At 40.9% G+C, this 21,232-nt stretch overlaps 1 protein-coding gene across 4 annotated transcripts in view; it reads left to right on the forward strand.

Moving 5' to 3' along the window:
- Positions 1-1,887: 1,887 nt before the first annotated feature.
- Positions 1,888-21,232, forward strand: part of LOC107666187 (RNA-binding protein Musashi homolog 2) — a 197,718-nt gene continuing 178,373 nt past the window's right edge. For all 4 annotated transcript variants that reach the window (XM_016457380.1, XM_016457381.1, XM_016457383.1 and 1 more), the window contains exon 1: positions 1,888-1,995. In XM_016457380.1, the coding sequence (XP_016312866.1) occupies positions 1,903-1,995 (93 nt within the window). In that variant the 5' untranslated portion in view covers positions 1,888-1,902. The remainder of the gene's footprint in view (positions 1,996-21,232) is intronic.

Raw genomic sequence — 21,232 nt, forward strand, 5'->3', positions numbered from 1 at the left:
ACGGACATGCTTCCTGTCATCGTCTAGGTCATTATTGCGTCCAAGCCAGCACTCTGAATTCTAATGGGTTAGCCGAGCTAGCAGCACAACGTGTTTGCGAAGCATATCTGCTCGTTGAATCCCAAGAGAGGTGTGCGAGAAAGGGAGCACGGAAAGAGCAAAGGCCTGCTGTTGTCTCTTGTCACCATGGAGAGAAATGGACAGAGTAATTGCGTTGTTCCAGAGCCTGAGGAATCCCATCAGCCAGGAGCTGGTGCTGTCAGAGGACATAAAGATGCCACTAAAAACTTAACTCTCCACTGACATGTTGGGTGGCTCGGGCCTGCACAAAACGACAGGGGAAAAGACAGATAGATTAACCATGGTGGGGTGCAGATGAGAGCGAAAGTGCTTCGGAGAGGGTTTGGGAAACAGCCAGCTGAGATGAGGGCTGAGTGTGTCTGTTGCCAAGATTGTGTATGATGGATGTGAAAGAAGTCGAAATAAATGCTCAGGGTTGCTTAATTCTTTCGCCGTCTACTCCACTCTGGGAAATACCGGGGGTTTGCTAAATGAAGCTTATTTTCTCTCATTGTCAGTAAGTGCACCTTTTTTGGCTATTTTTATAGATTGAGGCATTAAGGAAATTAGTTCATCGCTGCTGGAAAAACAAGGTGATGCTAGCTTCAGGTAGTTTTTAAACATTTTAGCTGGTTTTTGGCTGATCTAAGGTAGTTTACCAGCTCTAACCAGCTTGACTAGCAGTGTTCCGTAAAATTGAAGAATTGTCTGTCTGCCTGTCTGTCTATATATATATATATTCATCCTATATCTATATCCAAAATGTTGGTCAGATTTTAACCTTTGTCTCCGGCATGAGCTCCATAACACGTAGGGATCACCTGCTGCATCACAGCTCTGACAATAAGTACACATTTAATAGAAATCCACACGGGTCTAACAGAAGCGGGAATTTGACAACTTTCTTCTCTTTGTTAACTTCAGAAAGGGCTTAACATTGCCTGAGGAGCTCTCTTGTTAGCCGTTATCATTGCCCTATATGATAGGTGGGCTATTTGATCTCAGTGCACCAGCTCTCTGCACAATTAACGTTGCTGCATGAAGAGAAGTCGGGTTTCGGAGCTCCATACATCTCTCCAGCAGGGAGAGTTAATTGTGTTTTGAAAAATGGGCCTGGTTGCATGACTGCGACCTCTACTACTGTCTGTTCTCACCGGTTTGAGATCCCGCCCGGCTCGGAGACTTCCAACTTTCTGACACCTTTTGTTTGTAACTCAATTAGAGTGTATTTTAAAGATCTATTCCGTGCAGCACACTAGGCATGCTTTTTCCGAGAACTGTCCTCTGAAACATTCCTATTCCAATTTTCTTAAATGGACTGGGGGATTGCGTGTTGGGTCTTCGCAACACAAGAAAAACACCATTCGCAGCTAAGGTGTTTGCGTTAGTGTGAAACCAAAAAGTGTCAAGTCTGTAATGTTGCAAAAGAAAGGGCAGGTAACGCAAGCAACGTCAGGCATCACAAGCTAGGTGTTACCCGGTCCTAGGGCTGGACGATATGGCAAACATTTATATCACGATATATTTCTTAATTTCGGTCGATACGATATAATTCCGATATCGATATGAACACTATTAAAAAAGCCTCGTAAATATCGCGATAAATATTGATATTGAATTATTGTCCAGCCCTACCCGTTCCCCAAGCACACTCTAACATACTCAACAAATCACACAGTACCTCCTCTTCAATCTCCCCGTGGGACACAAAACCCACAACCGGTCATCTCCCAATTCCCTCTTTTCCAGTTCTGAGCTTCCTCTTTGTCTCCTGTACGTTTGAAGTCCTCTGAAGTGCTTTCACATGGGCCTGATCTCTTGTCTTCTTCTCTTCTCTTCCAGATGGTCACAAGAACAAAGAAAATATTTGTAGGCGGATTATCAGCTAACACAGTAGTTGAAGATGTGAAGCAGTATTTTGAACAGTTTGGCAAGGTAAGATCTCATTTTCCTTTTTCCCTTTGGCTAATTTCATGGAGAGATGTTTGCATATGATGAGAAACGCTGTCCCTCAAGAGACCCTTTCAAGACTTTCAAACAGGCCGTTTGAGATGTGGCCATTTGGAGATGAAAGACCAGTGTTTGCTTGGTCTCTGTCGTCCACTGGATGTAGTAGGTCCTGGACCTTTTGCTTAAAGCTGCCGTGTGTAATCGGTCTGAATATTTACTTAACCAATGATGTGTTCGTTTCTGACTTTATGGATAGATATTAACCCCCTGGGGTCGACAGTTCCGGCGGCGGAACTTTTTGCAGATTTGAATGTTGACAGCGAAAAGAACTAAAATGCTCCTTCATACTTGATCGTACATATAAGAGTAATACAGCATTTCAATCTGTAAAGGGTCTACTTTTATTTGTGTACACTCACAATATCAACAAAACATTGTGCTTTTGCAAAATAAAGAAAATATACAGGGTGTGCTTTTAGCCGTCTCATTCTCCGCGCATATCTGTTTGAAACGCGTCACTAAAATGAACTGAAACTCAGCGAATATTTGACACACACACATGAGAGATATGTCTATAGAAAGCTTAACATGTCTACTTTTAAACGAAGTAAGTCATGACGAAAACAAATATTATGTGACAAAGTAATCAGTATGAAACCAACGCGATGTCAAGTCTTGGCCGTCGCCCTCATTATCGTATGTAAACTGACTCAATGTTCCGACAGTGTCAAAGAGAAAGTACGCACTAAATCAAGGGACATCATTTACATAAAAAGCATTTAAGGAACAATTACACTTTGCCTAGAGAAAATTAAGCCCATTTTAGGACCGTTAAGCATCTTAACTGCCACAAAAATAGGCTTCATTTTTCTTTCTTTTGATTTTGAGGGGAAATATGATGCAGGCATGTTCTTGACAGGGTTCGTGAGATTCACTCATGAGGATCATCAACCCATTACTAAACCCCTGACTGACAGGAATAGTCACGGCAAAAACTCTCTTTGCACAAAGAAGTAATGGTAATCTGAGAACTGTGTCTGTGCGTGTGTTAGGTAAAATGACATTTCATCAAACTATAAAGAGCAGGTTATGACTATGAGGCACAACAGATCATTCTAAGAACAGACATGAGAAGTAAAGATATAGGTGTATATACATTAAAGCTCTGTCCATCTGTAACCCATGTCACTTCCATGATGTAACATTTTATTTCAGAGTGAAACAGGATATTCAGTAAGAAATTTGAAAAAGACTTAGTTTTCTCCATCTGTAAGGGCCTGTTTACGCCTGGTCACTTAATGTGTTTTTAGTGATCTGATTTGTTCAAATGGTTCCATTTACATTTGGCCACATAAATGTGTCGTCGCAAAACGGATATAAATCCGATCTTCAATTACCGCACTATATTTAAACGGAGTTCAGATAAGTGCTGCATTTTATTAATCATCAGCTCATTTCAAGATCAAAGACCACAATAGGAGAGCGCGTGGCATCAGCACTGGAAAGATAAGTTTGTCTTACTACTTTTAATGAAAATGATTGTGTGTTGACCGTCTGCGTCTTACTTTCAGTTTCATTCGCAGCAGTTTGCACGTCGGCTTGCTGAAGAGATACTCAGCTACTCGTCCGTAGCGATGTGTGTTGCATTAGCGCAGTCTGACTAATGTCATATAGCCTATAACACGCTCACACATTTATTATTTTATCATTTTGGGAGGAGTAAAATTTACATATGTGGTTTCAACAACCAGATGCATTTACACTTGTCCAGTTTCGTCTGGAATGCCACCTGGTCTTTTCACGATCAGATAGCTGTCCGATCAGAAAAAAACGCATGAAGTGACCAGGTGTAAACAGGCCCATGTTACACACCATGCGTTCTCTTTCTCAACTATTTAACGTTCCAAAACTGACTGTGTTTAACTGGATACTTGCCAAGATGGGCATTTTGACATAATTTTGTATGTATTCTAACGTTTTAGCGCAGTTAGCCACTAATTTTGGTATTTGTGGCTCACAAGCTGTTTGAGACTGAGCTTGTGCGCTCCACTAATATTGATCATTTCTGGTGCGCGCGCTTTTGGTGTAAGCGCGAAACTTGCGGGAATGACTAAAATAATGCGCAATACAAGCATTTAACCGGAGCAAATGAGACGTGTGTGAGAGAGAGAAGGGGTCGTCGGAGAGAAGAGAGCGAGAATGCGCGGCTGACGTTATTGCCTGTGCCGCTGGTAACAAAACGGATCGGCTCTGAATCGGAAAGAAGTGAGATCATGAGGAAAATCGTCCGATTCCGATCCCTGGCCGATCGATCGGTGCATCTCTAATTCTTATACATAAGCTTTTGATTTTTGATTTGATTCCCATTTTAATTCAATTTGATTTGATTCATTTGGGTATATTTTTGCCCATTTAGCTAACATATTCTTCAATATAGAAATAACATCTTTTTCTACTAATGCTGTAATTTATACAGGGCAGTAGGGCCTATTTCAGACTGATTCAAACCGATAACATTTTTAAATGAAAAGAACCGACTCATAAGAGTAATTTGTTTTGTGTTGTATGTTGTATGGTTTTGAGTCACTAAAAATTACTGAATAACATAAGAGTCATTTGTTATTATCGTGTATAAACTGAGTACAGGCATAGAGTAAAAGACTTTGGCTTTTATGAATCAGTATCTGTAAAATCTGAAAAAGTATCTGAAAATCTAAATTTTTATCTGACATGTTTTGTAAGCCTAATATCTACCATACACATGCAGAAGATTGATAGTCAACCTGTATATTTGTATGGCCCAGATGAACTTTTCTGTTTGCTGTGCGATATGACTTTGAGTAAGTTCGATGTCTCTCTCTATTTCAGACTCTGTATAAATACCTAGCTCCATTTGTTTGTAATCAGCTGTGTCTGAGTGGACCTAACACACACTTGACTTGATTGAAGGGCTCAATTATGCAGATGTTTTACTTGCCCTGTGCTGTACGTCTTGCCCTGGGGGTGTTTTCACCAGCGCCAGCGCTGGCAGTAGACAACCGCTAAATCATTGTGATTAAAGGAACGGTGGAGGATTTGTAGCTTCTTAGGTCACAAGACTATATTAGTCTTACCACAGCCTGGTTTATTGAGCCGTACTTGTCTGCCGTCCTTACATAAAGCTGTAGATCGTTATTTTGAATGGGCAGCGTGATCCAATAACGCTAAAGACCTCAGCGCTCAGTGTCTCGTTGTTTATAAGTTGCGAAGCAAACACGCAGTCTAATGAAATGTCTGTCTCTCAAGACAAGAAAATTACAAATTGACCGTCCGTTGAATGCACACTTGTGAGTAAAGACGAAACGAGCCTTCAAAGCGAGTTGTCAGAAGGTTGGATTTGCTGCAAACTCTTGATGACTCTGCAAGTTCGCCCACCTGGAGGTTTTGCCACACTGTGGTGTCAGTTGAGCTGATCCCCGGAGGTTTGTGTGTGTGTGTGCGTGGGGCCGTGTGTGTAGGCCAATTAACAGTGTCTCCTGGCGAGCAGTGGGTAGTGAGAGAACGAGGATCCTGGGAGGAGAGCAGGTGGCATGGGGCAGCAGGGTCACAAGATCTGTCTCCTTAGAAGCTGTGTTCTTCCTGAGCACTTTTTCTGTGCTATGACAGCTTGCACACTTACGCACACACACACACACACACACACACACACACACACACACACACACACACACACACACACACACACACACACACACACACACACACACACACACACACACACACACACACACACACACACACACACACACACACACACACACACACACACACACACACACACACACACACACACACACACACACACACACACACACTTAAGCAGCACTAAGGGGCATTTATTGCGCAACACTGCAGAATTAAGATTTTAAAAGCTTTTCCACAAAGGCTCTTTAAGTTAGATCCACTTTTCATTAGCATACAGTTATTTCATGCTAATGTGGCATGTTGCCTTTTTACATTTAGAAGAAGGCATGCCTAAATAATTTCACTTGTTTTCTCTGAAACAATTTATGTGTGTATAGACAACAGACTTGGCATGGTTTGATTATAAATCTCGGCAAGATATTTTGTACATTCTACATGATGAGAACATAAAAGGCTGCCTCGCTCCCCGCATAAACCTTCATGTGTCCTAATTACATAGGGTGGCTTATGCTTAGTAATAGGTTTATTGTAATCGGCTTGGAGTAGATCTCCAAACAAAGTGCACTTATTCTGCTAAGTTGAAACAACTCCTGTTTACTTCATTACCACCCTCCCCACTCCCTCTCTCTCTACCTCTCTCACTTTAGTGTTCGCTGTGCTGCTGTGGCCAGGCTTTAGTTTCATTAGGCCTGAGAGTTGTTTCCAAGCCAGTGCTCTGCCACAAGAAGCCGAGAAAATTATCACATTTTGATTTAAAGTAGTTATTAATAGTAAGACCAGGGAAATTTATTTAGAATGTAAATAAGGTCAATTTTGGTTTCATGTTGTGTTTAAAAGCGAGGTATCCAACAGAAAATCATCTGGTTGATTTTGAAAATCAATGTTCATTCTTCACAAAGCATAATTTTCTCCACAGAGCATCTTGCTCTCTATTCTTGACATAGAGTACGTTTTCATTTTCTCTGTGGTAGTTTTGACTCATGACTCACTGACCAGCCCACATTGAAGGCTGGATGAACTAAACCGTAATCATCAGTTTGGTGACAAACTGTGTATTGTCATGTTTCTGTAATGAAATGTCACAATTTTGTCTTTCTCTTAGCTTCAATATTCAGTGAGGACAGTGGGCTGCCTGTAATGACTGCATTCTGAACACTCACTGTTAGTTAATTTAGCATACCTGGTGAACCGCTAACATTTAATAACGGCATTCGATTTACCTCAGGCTTGGGTAATAAAAACAGTGCACTGAGCCCTTAAAGTATGATTTGATAAGCTTGTTTAACAAGAGGTGTTTGTGAATTCGGTGTGAAGAGTTTGTTTCAGATGCATTTTTCTCATGTACACGGTGAGACTGTGGAAACATGACAGCGGTTCAGCAGTGAGAGTAATGGCGGCCGTCCAAAGTTGTCTTAAAGAGGCATCGTCTTCCTCTCAAGGTTAGTTCCTGTACGCTCAGGGTGTTTTTCCTCGCCGTTGGCCTTTAGCATCATCATCTCAGGGTTTATACCTGACGCTGTGTAAAGCTGCTTTAAGACAATCTCCGTTGTTAAAAGCACTGTATAAATGAATTGAATTGGATCAAAAGGTTAAAGTGACTGTGCATAAGCAAATAATAAAGATTAGCAAAAGCCTCTATGGACTGTATGAAAAAGGGATAATATTTAACACCACAACGTTGCTTATGCTATATGTAACGGTTGTGTTCAGTGAATTTCCACTTCCTTGATTTAGTGTGGAGTATTTTCAGAGTGTGCTGCTTCAGCTTTGTGAGCATTTCATGGTTTATTTTCGTTTAATGTCTTAGCAGGAACTTCATTGTCTGGGCAGAGATGTGTTATTTCTTATCAAAAGGCCCTTTGGTCTGCTTTCCTCTGTAAGACTGGCCAGGGAAGTGTCCTCTATTCACTGTGAGGGTTAGCAGTAAATCCCTGCGGACTTCTATGGAGCCTGTAGCCCTTAAATGTTCTCCACACATCAGTGGCCTCGCACAAGTGGGAAGTCACTAACAAAAGGTAGAAATTCTTAAGGGCGGCTGAAATACTCAATCACGGGCTCCCCGCTCTCCAGTGCCCTCTGGAGTGAAGGGAGAAAACAAATGAGGAGCTAGTGAGGGATGAAAAGAGAAGGTGAGGAAAAGAAGCAGCTTTTGAACTGACTGGGATTAGTTTTAAGATGGTGCGCTCTCTCTCCTCCTCCCTCCCTCTGCTCCCGTCCTCCCTTCTCCCTCCCTCCTCTCATCCTTGGCGATCCGAACCCACACCTGTATTTGTTTCGCCACTGAGTCTTTAACAAGGTCTCAAAATGGCTTTCACAGCGCTTGTGTTAACCAGTGAAACCAAATCTTCTTGTGAAGATTGAAAACACAATTGATTTTGGGCAGGGCTGAGGTCGCTAGCCCAGACCTCGCTCTCTTTCCGCCTCTGTATGCTCTCACGCGCCTTGAGATTGATCTCTATCCTTCTTTCATTCTGTTTTTCTTTGGCTGGACACACATCCAAAATGTTTTTTATCAAAATGTCACCTCACATTTCAAAGCTCCTCTCCAAGGAAGTCTATGTTGTTCCAGTTTTATTTAATCAGAATGCATGATTAAATAATTGTGTATTATTTTTCAAAATAGCATAATGTGTGTGTGTGTGTGTGTGTGTGTGTGTGTGTGTATAGAAATGATGTATTATGTATATGAATTAGTCACATGTAGCAGTGAACAATAGCAATTTAATCCAGTACTAGACCATTTAAAACATATCTGTTTGTTATTTAGAATAGTGAATTATAGATTAACTTTCAGGAATGAATAAATTAATGATTGAGTCCTTCATTTTAATGTTAAGTGGTACTCCTTGTCCTTCATATTAACATTTTTTTTCCCATCAGAATGATGTAATTACAGCATCTGCCAGTAGGGGTGAACAGCCTGTTGCTAACCTGCCAAAATTTGTCCCCCTGGTCTCCTCGCCCTCTTTCTCAACCTCCCTGACGTTTAAGGTGTTCTAATTGTGCATGAATACCATGGTAAGCTTTTATACGTAAAAAAAGCTTAAAATATATTATTTCATGGCAGAATGCACTAGGGACCTGTCTTCTAACAGTTGGTGTGTAAATGATCTTTAAAACATTTTGCTGAAGGAAAAATAAACGCAGGTTACCCAGAAGATTTCCCCTCAGTTGTCGGGGCGGCTCAGAAGCTTTCAACCCAGCGACTCTCTCACGGTTACGGGCTCTAAAGCACAGGCACCAAGATGTAGCTTAGCGGGACTGTTTGAAAGAAAAATGAGACAAATGATTTAACACTCTCCCCGACCTTTGTTTGCTCTAAGTATTGGCTGTGTTTCTAGGAGTCAAGGGGGATGATTTTAAAACGCCCACAGGGGAATTGGAAGTTAAACTGCTTCTTGGCAATGATTTCCATTTTGATTCTGCTCTTTTCCTTCTCGTCTCCTTAAGTCTGTAGTTCGGCAGTACATCTTGTTGTTCAGGACCTCCCCAGAGTACATCATTTATAACCTTGCGGTGATGGATTGGCCTTAGTTTAGCTGCCTTGTATGCACCAGAAGGCCCCTGTGCTTTTACCTTATACCCATCAGAACACTAGTTTTCGTCTTTGATGGCATTATTTACCTAGCCATCTTGAAATCACGTCGTCCAATGGAAAGAGCTTGACCACATTTGGCTAACTTAATCACTCTAATCACTCTCTGTTAATTGCTTTTTCCTCGTCAAAGTCCCTGTGCTCTAAGATGATTTAGAGGGCATGAAAGCTGGAATCAAGGTCTTGTAGATGTCGTCAGAGCTGTGGCGACGCCATGTTGCGTCATACAGACTGACTTTATCTGTGACCCTTAAAACGAAAGTGTGTTTTATGGATTTAGATTATCTGTGGCAGATGGTTTGCTAACTTTTAAGTGCATATTTGAGCTATGGTGAAGCTTTATGTTGGGGATAACATGTTTAAGCTATATCTAATTAGTGTTTGGGTTTTGATTAAGATGTGTTTAAGCTTAAGATTTGCAAATAGCGTTACACCGTTAGCATATTGTCTGTAATAAGATTGTTTTAGTATTGAATGAGTGTGCAGTAGGCATGGGCCGGTATGAGATTCTGACGGTATGATAACCTTAGATAAAAAAAAATCACGGTTTCACGGCATTGTGATTACAGCTCTAAAATATGTTATTTTGAAATGTCTGGGTAAAAAACAATTTTTTTCCCCACTGAACACTACATTTTTTTTTTAAGAAACAGAGAACATTTTGGAACACTCTATAAACATGACAGGCTAAATAATTAATATAAATAATTAAATTAAGTGCAGTCACTTAAGTGGGCCTAAACCTGCAGCTCAACAATAATCAGAACATAAATAAATTATTTTCTGTAAAAAAAAAAAAAACACAGTCTTTCTCCATACAACACTCAAACAGTGGCAAAGACACCTGAGAGCCAGCAGTTTGTTTGTTTTTTTTAAATGTCGTGATTTTGAACAGATGTAAACAATGGCAGGAGGCTTAAAAGTATAGACGTGATACCAGCTAAATTTAATTATTGTACTAAATCGCAGAAACGTAGTACTTTAGTCTGCTATTCCTCGCTCTGTGAAGTAACGTTAACGTGAGGGAGCAAATTAGTTGACGTTAGCTAGTTAATTAGCCATGTTATCGGCCTCGGTAGCAAGTCAAATAGTATTTATTTCAACACTGAAACAAACGGCGAGTGGGTCTCTGTCTTAATCAGGGGTGAAAGAGGGAGAAATGAAGATGACACAGATATGTAGTTTATGTACGACCTGGAAGTATTTATTTAGCGATTGGCGCTAAAACGTCATCTGTACGGAACACCAGTGTGTACGGAGCATGGTTAGTTTACGTTACCCGAAAAATTCCCATACGGCAGACTTCATCTTTTTCGACGGGGGAAAAAGTTCCAGGGATTCACCTCCTTTGGCCATCCCACACACAGGCGACTCTCACTGACTGCTCGCAGCCTCGCACCAACTGGAGGGGGAGGGGTCGTGTGACTCGTTATGCTCTTCGCTGCACACAACTGAGGGAGTCCTGCACTTTCCGTCTTTGATGACACGTAAAAAAAAACGTGCATACCGCAGGAACGGTATAATGAAATATTTTAGTGGTTTTGAAACCTTGACTTTTCCAAACCACGGTATACCTTGAAACCGGTTATCGTCCCATGCCTAGTGTGCAGTCGTTTTACGTTTATGCATATAAACCAGATATATCTCCCAACAAGGTCTCTTTGTAAGCACAGATTGCCTTGGTTGCCTTTGAACTGAGTTATGTGTGGATAGATACGCCTCTGGGTCCGGTCACATCTGTTTAAAGGGCCAGATATTTTTAAGGAGATTGAGAAGGATTTTCGGACCCCTCTAACATGAGCAAATCTCTGAGATATAGCAAGCCTCCAACCGCAGGCTATTTTAGGTTGAAGGGAAAGATGGAAGAAACGTTTCAGGTAAAACGCTTCTCTTGGATTGCCCACATTTCTATGTTTTTTTTGGTCAAAAGATCTGCTTTGGCTTCAGCTCAACCTTCTGCAACGAGTGGCACTATCAGATCAGCTTTGGCCGGTCCCACTGTGCCTGAAGCCGTGCCGGCCGATTGCGATCTTTTCCACCACTCCCTAGGCATAGAGTGCACCAATTAAATCAGCTCTGTGCTCTATTAGGATTTAACCGGGAAAAAAAGGTACCCATTTCTATAGAGACCATGACATTTCCAATCCCCCTACTGGCACCACCCGTTCACCTGTGGAGATAGCCTTGGAGTGGTAATAACTTTTGACTCAGGGGGGCTTCTGTGATCTTCAAGCTTCCAAGATGTGGCCTCAAATAAGCCTCCACCTGCCAGGCCGGTTCTTAGAGAGAGAGGCACCGGTGTGTCCCGTTGCGCCGTTAGCTCACAGGAAGTCTGCACCGGGCTGATATTCCACAAAGCTGTCCAGGAGCACGGAAGCAAAAGCAGGTTATGAGTGACAGCTTCCTTTCACTCTCAAACGTGACAGTTGGAAAACAGGATTATCTCAGCGTAATTCAGACCGTGGTCCGTTGTGAACTTTGAGAGGCGCTTTTTGGTGATTATTTTTTAAATTTCTCCTTCGGCAGAGAAGATTGATACGCTCGTGCGTCTCTCATCAGCTCAAAGAGGCGGATGCAAAGAAACGAGAACATTTAAATGCTCAGCGTGAAAACAGTCAGTGTGAGCTCGAGAGAAAGACACGGCGATGAGAGAGAAATTATAACTAGAGTTGTCTCTCCTCAGCGTCCCTCCAAAATCTGATTGGGCTGACAGCATGGGTGCTTATTTGGCACAGGGCCGCTGAACGCTAACACACTGTTAGACGTCGTGCACAAGTAACGTAGGAAAAAACACATAAAACAATGTCCCATTGGGATAACTACCTCTCCCACTCAAAATGCTTTGAAAGCTTTAAATGGCTTTGTTTCTGTCCCCCACTCTCCTTCCACCTTATGCTCACTAGAAGGTACGGCTTGTTTTTTTTTTCTCCCCGCAGCTTGATGCAAAGCTTTAATGAAGCCTCAAAGGTATTGGACATCATATACAATTACCGGGCTTACACAGCGAAGAATGGCTGTATAACGTACGCTAGCGCTGCGTAGGGGCTCCAGTGGACCGGTGCCAACGTGGTGTGAGGGAGAGATAGAAAAAGAGACGCATAAGACAGAAGAAACGGCCTCATCCACACATAATTAGACAGATTTCGCTCAGAGACTCAGCCTCTCTTAAAGGGCATGTCCTCTCAGATGAGTGTCAACAACTGTGGGGTTCTGCTATGTTGCTTCTGTAGATGCAGAGATAGAGGTGGGGGAGGCGAGAAGGATAAATAGATGAAGCAGATTGGATTGATAAATATATTCGCCGCATGCATCACATACGTATTTGTGTGCGCTTTAGCGAGCTCTTCATGACTGTTTGTGCCGTTTGAGGCGAGCATGCAAAGAAGCGGTGAAGGACTCTCCAGGCTGCAGCGCTAATTAACTCAAATGCCAATGCATTACCTGCCTGCTTTCTTAGTTTTTGTTTTTTAATGAACTCTCACACCGTTGCACTCCACGGGCCCGTGTTGGGCACAATAATGCGTCATTGAAGAGCACAGTAAGGTTGAATATGCACCGTGAGGGTTGTGGGTTTATTGTCACTGGAGATGGATCCCGTGGAGTGGTGTAGCAAGTGGCCAAGGTTAAGTAGTCCCTCACGAATTACATGAAGATGCAACTGAGATGGCATGGAGAATAGCAGTGGAGAAATGAAGAGCTTTTGTGCATCCAAGTAATGCATACATTCCCTGTATTTAGTTAAACAAGAAAATGTACCTTCTGCAGTGATTTGAAGTAAATCTTTACGCCTCTGAATCATAAATAAAGCTTTTTTGTCAGATTCTAATTGGATAGCCATGCCACATGCGCTAGAGCGAGTTTGGGCATATCCCTCCATACTCTAATGACAAACACATTTGCAATGACCGATATATACCAGACTTCAGGAAATTATACTTCCTTAGGCAAGCCACTCCAGCACGGATCCTGAGCACCCACTGCCCTCCTCCCCTATACGCTGGCTTCCTTCCCAGGCAGTGATCCTTTTTAGATTTGACTTATGAAAATAAAAACACTCGCAATCCATTAAAATGAATTATATTTTGCTGACTGATTTATCATCCCCTGAAGGTTTCCAACAAGAATAACTTGGCATTAAATGTCACCTTGAAATGGATTAAAGGAGAGATAGATCTTGTAATTGTTTTCGCTGTCTGCGAATAAGTTTTGCTGCGTATTTCAGGCCCTCCCTACAGTCTTTTATCAACGCCGTGGGGGGAAGCGGCAATTCGAAATGTCACAGGGATTCTTTTGAAAAGACAGCTTGTCAGTTTCATCTCGACGTAGATGAGGAGTCGACCAGTCTGCTGGTGCCGTTGCCTCGGGAGCTGAACTTCACAATGAGGGAGTGAATGATTTCAATGATTAAAAAGAAGACTGGTACAAGCGCTCTAATTTCTCTCCACAGCAGGTGGTTGACATCCATCCTTCCAAACAGCTGGTGGGAGGGTGGGCCGGGGGCTGGCGAGGAAGGGGTCTGGGCCCGGTGCCCTCGTCACCCGCCTTAATGACAACACACTGCTTCCCCAGCGTCCAAACAGCAGCCACACGCGCAGATGTTCAATCTGCATTTCTGACAAATTGCTGTCGAGACCGCTCAGGGACCCCAGAGCGTTTTCAAATTGTCCTGTATGTCTGGCCTTCCAACATTTCCTCTGAATGGCCACATATTGCAAATAGCATCAAAACACGCTTTTCAGGGTGTCTGTTGGACGAATTGCTAAATTAATGTTGAAGAAATGGTGTAATGGTTAAGTTTGATTCTGGCTTGTTGCGACCATCCTATTTCAACTACATTTCCTTGGTTTCTTTCAGTCGTAGAAAGTGGCCAAAAAATAATAGGGATGCACCGAATGTTCGGCAACCGAAATTAAGGGAACCGGAATAAGAGAAAAGGCTGAATAACATGTACCGAACAATGACTAACGTGATCAAATAGAGGCACGCACTACTGCAGCAAACATGTCGGCAGTGTGAAAGTATTTAAAACTATCAGAGAAAGATGCAGAAATCATTACAAGCACAAAGCACCGACAGCGAGAGACTGTTTAGTGCTGCATCACATGTCTCCGATGAGAAGAAGAGGTGGCTGATGCTGGTGGTTAGACTACTGTATGATGATTGGAATCGCGAAATGGCCTCAAACGATTAGTAAATAAACTGCAGAATGTTATATTTTCTAATGCACGCACGAATTGCATGTATTCTGACAGCACTGCACAAGCTCGCGGCGCCAGGGTTCAAAGTCCAAAGCGCGAGGAAAATCTGCACTAAAACTGTCGTACTCGTCAGTTGCTCAGTCACATTTTTGTGAATTCTTTTAAAGGCATGTGACAATGTGATACGTGCGACAAACATCTTCCCAAATTCGTAATGAGAATCATAAATCTGCATGCTGTTGTCAACAAAAAGAAGCACTGAGATCTTCCTGTGGGTTTCTGCCAAAATAAAAGCCGAGAAAAAGCAACAACTCCATCAACATTTATAAATGTTAGTATTGTAATTTTACTGTTGTTCTCTAAAATAAAATTTAAAGTAAGACAATAATAATGATAATAATAATTACCCTACAACAGCTCTATTAATACATTTATTATAACATTCACACATAGTGTTCAAATTGGGATCTGTAATATATTCTAATGTTTTAAAATAATTATTTTCTGATCAGCAAGGCTGCCTTTATTTGTACAGTAAAAAAATGCATGCCTGATTCAAGTCTCAAAAATGGCCAAAAAATATTATTTTACTAACTTATTAATTTTAAGTTAAATTGTGCTTTGTTGGTATAATGTCTGCTAGAATGTTAAAAAAATGTTCAGTGTTAAGTAAATATTTTTAAATAGTTTTTTTGTAATTGATTTTTTATTTGAAAAACAGGACAAAACCGTAAAAAGCACATTTTGGCTATTTAATTTATGCAATGGTGAAAAATAGGCCTACATGGGGGAAAAAATGCAAAAAACCGTGTTCGGTATTCGGCCTTCGGCCCAGTGTTTAATTTTGTTCGGCTATAAACACAACTAACACATGAAAAAAAAAAAGGCAAACTGCATGGCGCGTGTCTGTTTGAAGTGCCAACGTTAAGGGCACCCAAACAAAGACTAAATCACTCACAGCGTGATGCGTCAGGAGAAGAAAGGCCAACTGACTTCAGTTTAGGGGTCCAGACTTAATTAAAATTATCACATGCTGCAGAGAATCAAGCAGAGATGCATGCCGTGTTCCGCTACGATAAATAGAAAGCGCAACTGCAAGAAGAAAGCGGGCAAAAAAGTGACTTTCACCCCACCTTCTTCTCCGTTTGATCTGTCGCAGTGGTCCAAACAGGCTGACCGCACCACCCTGGGTGTCAAAGGGAGCTCTTTTAAGTCTTTCGCAATCTCCTGCACCCTGGTGGCTCGGAGTCTTGCGCTTGGGGCGGAGGTGCCATCTCTGCTAATTATTTTGTATCAGGAGTGAGTAGGATTTTAGACATTGATGTGATGGAGGCTGCTTTCTGTCCCACTCCTGGGCGCTTCCCTCACAGTGCCAGGTTGCCCATGGTTTGCACAGACTGCCAATCCCTTTGTTTATGAAGAAGCAGGCGGATGGCAATCGCCACAGATTGAGTGTGAATGAAGGAGATTTTACTGGCTTTGTGGACCAAAGCTCCCCCTTTCTACACGACAAGAGCAAATTACTATACTCCAAACACATTGGTGATGTTTTCTCTTGTTTCTTTGTCATTAACGTTCCTTGTTTCTTTCCCATCAATGGCTGCATTCACACAAAATTCAGTTTTTAGTCCTGTTTTATAGTGGTAAACACTGCTACTTAGACACAGTTCAGATATAAATGAGAATGACAATCATGTTGTATAACCAAACTGACTTTCTTACATTTGTAGGACCCACAGAGATGAAGATTTGAGCTGTGTGCCATCTAAGTGTTTTAGATCTATTTGCTGTCATCCCATCATAGCTGTTGCTTTTAGTTTGGGTTTGATTAAACTGTGGTAAGTCTTTCTGGTGTCATGTAAGTTGCCATCTTTTTTGCTTTTGTATCTTGTCACTATACACATAGTTTCAAAGCAACTTTACAGATTGGGATGGTATATTGTGATATGTTTCATTTGTTCAAGGATGATTTTAGAGTCACAACTGTCACAAAATATGGTTACAAATCCCAAACAGGGATGCACAATGCATCAGTACCATATTAGTTATTGGCCGATATTAGATATTTTTCATTTAATCCATATCTGTTATTATTGGATATTTAATTGTATATATTTGCTTCCTGTAAATTATTTAGATTACCAAAGGCCAAAATGCACTTGTAATCTTTAACAAATCTCAAAATGACAATTTTCCATTTTTCATACTATACATTACAATGTTGTAATGCTTAAAATCACTTGTAACATCAAAACAGTTGATTTTAGTTTTTAATGTTTTAATTTTTTCTGTATATATTTAAAATAAATGGTAAAATTGGATGCAAGATAGTTTGAAAATACCTATTGGTTTTACTGGTATCAAACTATTTTTATATTGTGCATTCCTATATTTGCACTGTGTGAACATTAGCAATGTCAAATGTTAAAACTTGTGTTTAATAGGTCCAATTTTTTTAATTATTAGTAATAATTCTATCAGTCTCTTCGGAACGATCAGCGAATATTTGCATAGGACAGAGTTTAAATAGGTATTTCTGACCTGGTCTAAATTTGACACACATCAAATAATGCACTTTTTACAGCTACAGCAGAACTTTCTGACTTTCATTTTCTCCCTTTTACTGGAGGACTGACCTTGCTCCTTTGAGCTTTGCTCAGCCAAGCCCTCTCTACCCCTGAAACAGATAACAAGCTTGCTCTCTGCCGCTATCCTGCTTCCCCATGACCTTTCATTTCATATCTTCCTCCATCCCTCTCTTTCTCACCCACATGCTCCAGCCATCTCTTTTCAGTTTCATGCTCCTAAACTTTGTTCAGAAAGAAGAGAACAATGCGACTTTTTCTTTTAAAAGCCTGCATGCTGCAATTTACTTTGATTGTTGACTCTTTAAACCCATTTGGATGTTTTAAAGCATTCTGGGGTGCTATGGAAACAGTTTAGTTTGAAATCTTTGTCTTAGTCACCTTGATAGCGCATAACATGTTCATAACAGAATGGTGCTACTGTGAGCATAACAATGCATGCGTGCATTATTTCTGTTTTCTCTGCTAACTCATCTGTTTTAATTCTTTGTTTTTTATTTTTTTTATTTTAAAATCTCTAAACTCGGATTTGACATTTATTTTTGGGAATCACTGCATTTGCATGATACATTTGAAGACAGTCATTTGCCCGTATTTATACCCTGAACTTTTGTCTCAAAATAATGTTAAATACTGCAGAAAATAAAACCAAGACGCAGGCTTAGAAAAATGTAAACCAAAATATTGGGCGACTAAACAATAAAACTGTGGCTTCTATCCTGTTAGGGAGTGAATAATTGCATGTTGCTGGAATGCACCAAGCCTGAATGTGACCTTTCAGAAGCACAAAATACATATACATGCGCTGTGGCAAACAGATTTCATTCTGCACGTCTTTTATATTCTAATTTAGTGGGAATTTATGCATGCCATGGGAGAGATTTCAGAGACGGCGTTCAAGCCTCTTAGATTTGGCGTTTGGAACATTAAACACAATGCACCGTGTAAACGCATAGCTTGTTTGGAGTGAAGGATTTGAGAGAGAGGGAGAGAGCGAAAGAGAGAGAGAAAAACATGAGAGAGTGAGAATAAGTCAGGGAGGCAGGGAGTGAGTGACTTGTATCTGAGTTTTCCCTACAGCTGCCGTCTGTGTGTTTGTGTGTGCACGAGCAGGATTTTTGGCAGTTGTGCCTTTGTGCCTCTGAGTTCAGGAGTTGAGCTTCAATCCTCTGCTTTCTCAACCCCCCACCCCATCACACCTGATTCACTCTGACAAAAGGCCCTAATGGCTCAATATTTTACTGTGGCTTTTGAGAGCAGGCGGAGAGAGAGAGACTCTTGGAGCCCATCTGTCGCATCTGCTCCCCCCTCTACACATGTGACATTCTCTCAGGAGTCTTTTAATTCAGGAGCGCAACTTGGAAAGAGCTCTTCGAGCCTGTGACAAATTGCTGTGAAGTGCAACGATTGGATCGGACTTGCTCGCTCGTGCGCTTGCGTTATCCGTGCGTGTTTGAGCAGATACACATCTGCTTGGCAAGGTTGCCTTCGATGAGGCAGGCCATAGCTCGCTAATTGAAGCATCATAAACATCCAAGTTAAAAATAAACAAACATACGCGTTATGAGTGCGCATTCTAGAGCGGATCCATACTTGGCTGGGAAATTTAGATTTGACGAAGGTGACCATAGCTTTACCCATTGTCTCATAAACATTGGAATTATTTAAAAAATGCTTAGTATAGTAATAAGTATATGTATATGTGTGTGTCATAAACGTATATATACATATACACACACAAACACATAGTATATGTATATGTGTGTGTGTGTGTGTGTGCCAGAGCATGTGAGCGGAGTGGAGTGGGAGCGTAGCGGTCATATTTCCTTCGGAGCGGAGAGTGCCTTTCTGAAGATTCCGCTTCGCTCGCTCAATACGCTCCGCGCCACTCGCTCAACCCAAAATGCCCTTTGGTAATTTGCTAGTTCGAGAATCTGTGGAATAGGCTAAGCAATAGTTTGTCTAATGTTTCTAAAAGTACATTCTAAAATCCTGTAAAGATTGACAGACGTTTTAATAGACTGCATTTCCCCGCAGTTTTGGTCTATTTTAATTTTAGAAAATGTGTTTCTTTTATTAACGCCACTAAATAATTCTTTAAGTGCATTTCATCTTGTGTGTGCTTTTCATGGGCCTGATAAGCAAGGTGTATTTTGTGAAATAGGTGGTTTGCAATCACGTGATTCTGATGACGCGCGAAATGCAGCTGGAGGGCAGGAAGTGATTTTTCTCCATAGAAATCACTAGCAGAAACTCAAAATGCCTGTGTTTTGCGTTGTTTATGGATGCTCAAATCGACCAAACCGAGAAACCACAAGGAGCTTTTATCGTGTACGAAAATGTGTTGTTCATAAGGGGGAAAAAGTCAAGAATTTGACTGAAAAACGCTGGAAGTCCTGTTAGCAGCACGTAAAACAGAACTTTTATTAAAATTCTGAATTGATTATAGCCTAGAAAGCCAGCAAATAGCACTTTCAAATATCACTAAAAAGCTGTCACTCACTTCAATTTATCGCAATCTCACGATTCCATGATATGAAGCTCTCAGAACTGCAAATAATCTTATTTACATTGTGTCTATGTGTGGCGTATAGCATTCAGTGAATTCTGACTGTGTCACCCTGTATCTATTTATATATTTCTTTATTAATGTCTTCATATATTATTATCTTATATTAATCATTTGCACACACGAGCATTATCCGGCTTCGCTCCTCCCGGGCATTAAAAGCTTATACTGTTGCTACTACCAACCTACCAACACTCTGATAAAAATTCTAAACATCTTTTATATAAAAGAAAAACTATTACTTAATCTATAAACAGTTTTATAAGCCTCTATCGCCAGTCAGTTAACAAACCTAAACATCTGTTGTGCAAAAGCAATAAATTAACAAAAGATGCTTAGTCTATCAACAACTTTTCCAGCCTCTACCAACAGTCAGTTAACAACTACATCAAACTCAATTTCCAGAGGCTTGTTCCTGGGCCACCGAATGACCTTCAGTTTGCACACTTTCCTGCCTCTGCCATAGAAGAGGGCTTTTTTCCCCCCGTAGAGGCCAAACTGGGGAAACTGAGTGCGTTCTCCCAGCACTTAATAACCATTCACACTATCAGAATGCTTCATTACACACCTTGACCTCAGTGGCATTTTCTCTTCACTCTGGATTTTACGGCAGCTCTGCAAAAAGAGACTAGAGAGAGAGAGAGGGGCAAGGAAATAGCAAGAGAGAGAGAGAGAGAGTCTGATTGCCAGGTGCAGTGTTTTGTAATTACTGTAGCTGCAGCTGTAGAGTTGAACAGTTCTGCTGGCTGGCTTTATTAGATTCTGTCAAACGTCTCTCTCCCTCACACAGACACACACACACACACCACAAACACACACACACAGATCACCCCCTTCCTTTGCAGTCTGTTTCCATCTAAATGCTTTATACCAAGAAAACCTGTTAGAGGAGAAGTGGTCCACACTAATCCTCATCTCACACTGTGATGATAACATGAGTTAGGGCTGCCTTTAAAAACATCACACACGTAACCGAGTATTGACTTCGCTAAATGACTTCAGCTCTGAAGCCGTTTTATGTAACCTATAAACACAGATTTTTAGTGGTGATTGCTAACACAAGCAGCACTATTGCTATTTCTCATACACAGTCGCACGTCATCAGTGACGTCATGTGCAAACAAACTATTGTATGTGCATTTCATCTTGTGTGCGTGTTTTGAATTTTCTGTTGCACAATAACTGAAGCTGTATTTTCATGGAAATAAAGTAGGCCTAATGAAAATCAAATATACTTTTTCAGTTATTGAGTGGCTTTCACCAAGTGGCTTCAAAAACAAGACACGTTTTTAAATTAATAATTTTAATTTAATACATTTAAATTAAAATTATTTTTAAAAAGTACAAGCTGAACATCACCCTGAAACATAACCGTTACTTATCGGACTACTGCTTTAATTGAGATATTTATTCAAGAATTTCATTATGAACAGGGAAAAAACAAAATCAAAATTAGGCCTACCGGAGAAATTTTATGTCAGAGCGTGATCTGTGCGGGATTTGGTTTACCGGTGAGCGTGAGCAGAACATTAGCGAAATATATATATGTGTGTATACTGTATATATATATATATATATATATATATATATA

Source organism: Sinocyclocheilus anshuiensis, unplaced genomic scaffold (assembly GCF_001515605.1).
Source record: "Sinocyclocheilus anshuiensis isolate Anshui unplaced genomic scaffold, SAMN03320099.WGS_v1.1 scaffold984, whole genome shotgun sequence".
NCBI lineage: Eukaryota > Metazoa > Chordata > Actinopteri > Cypriniformes > Cyprinidae > Sinocyclocheilus > Sinocyclocheilus anshuiensis.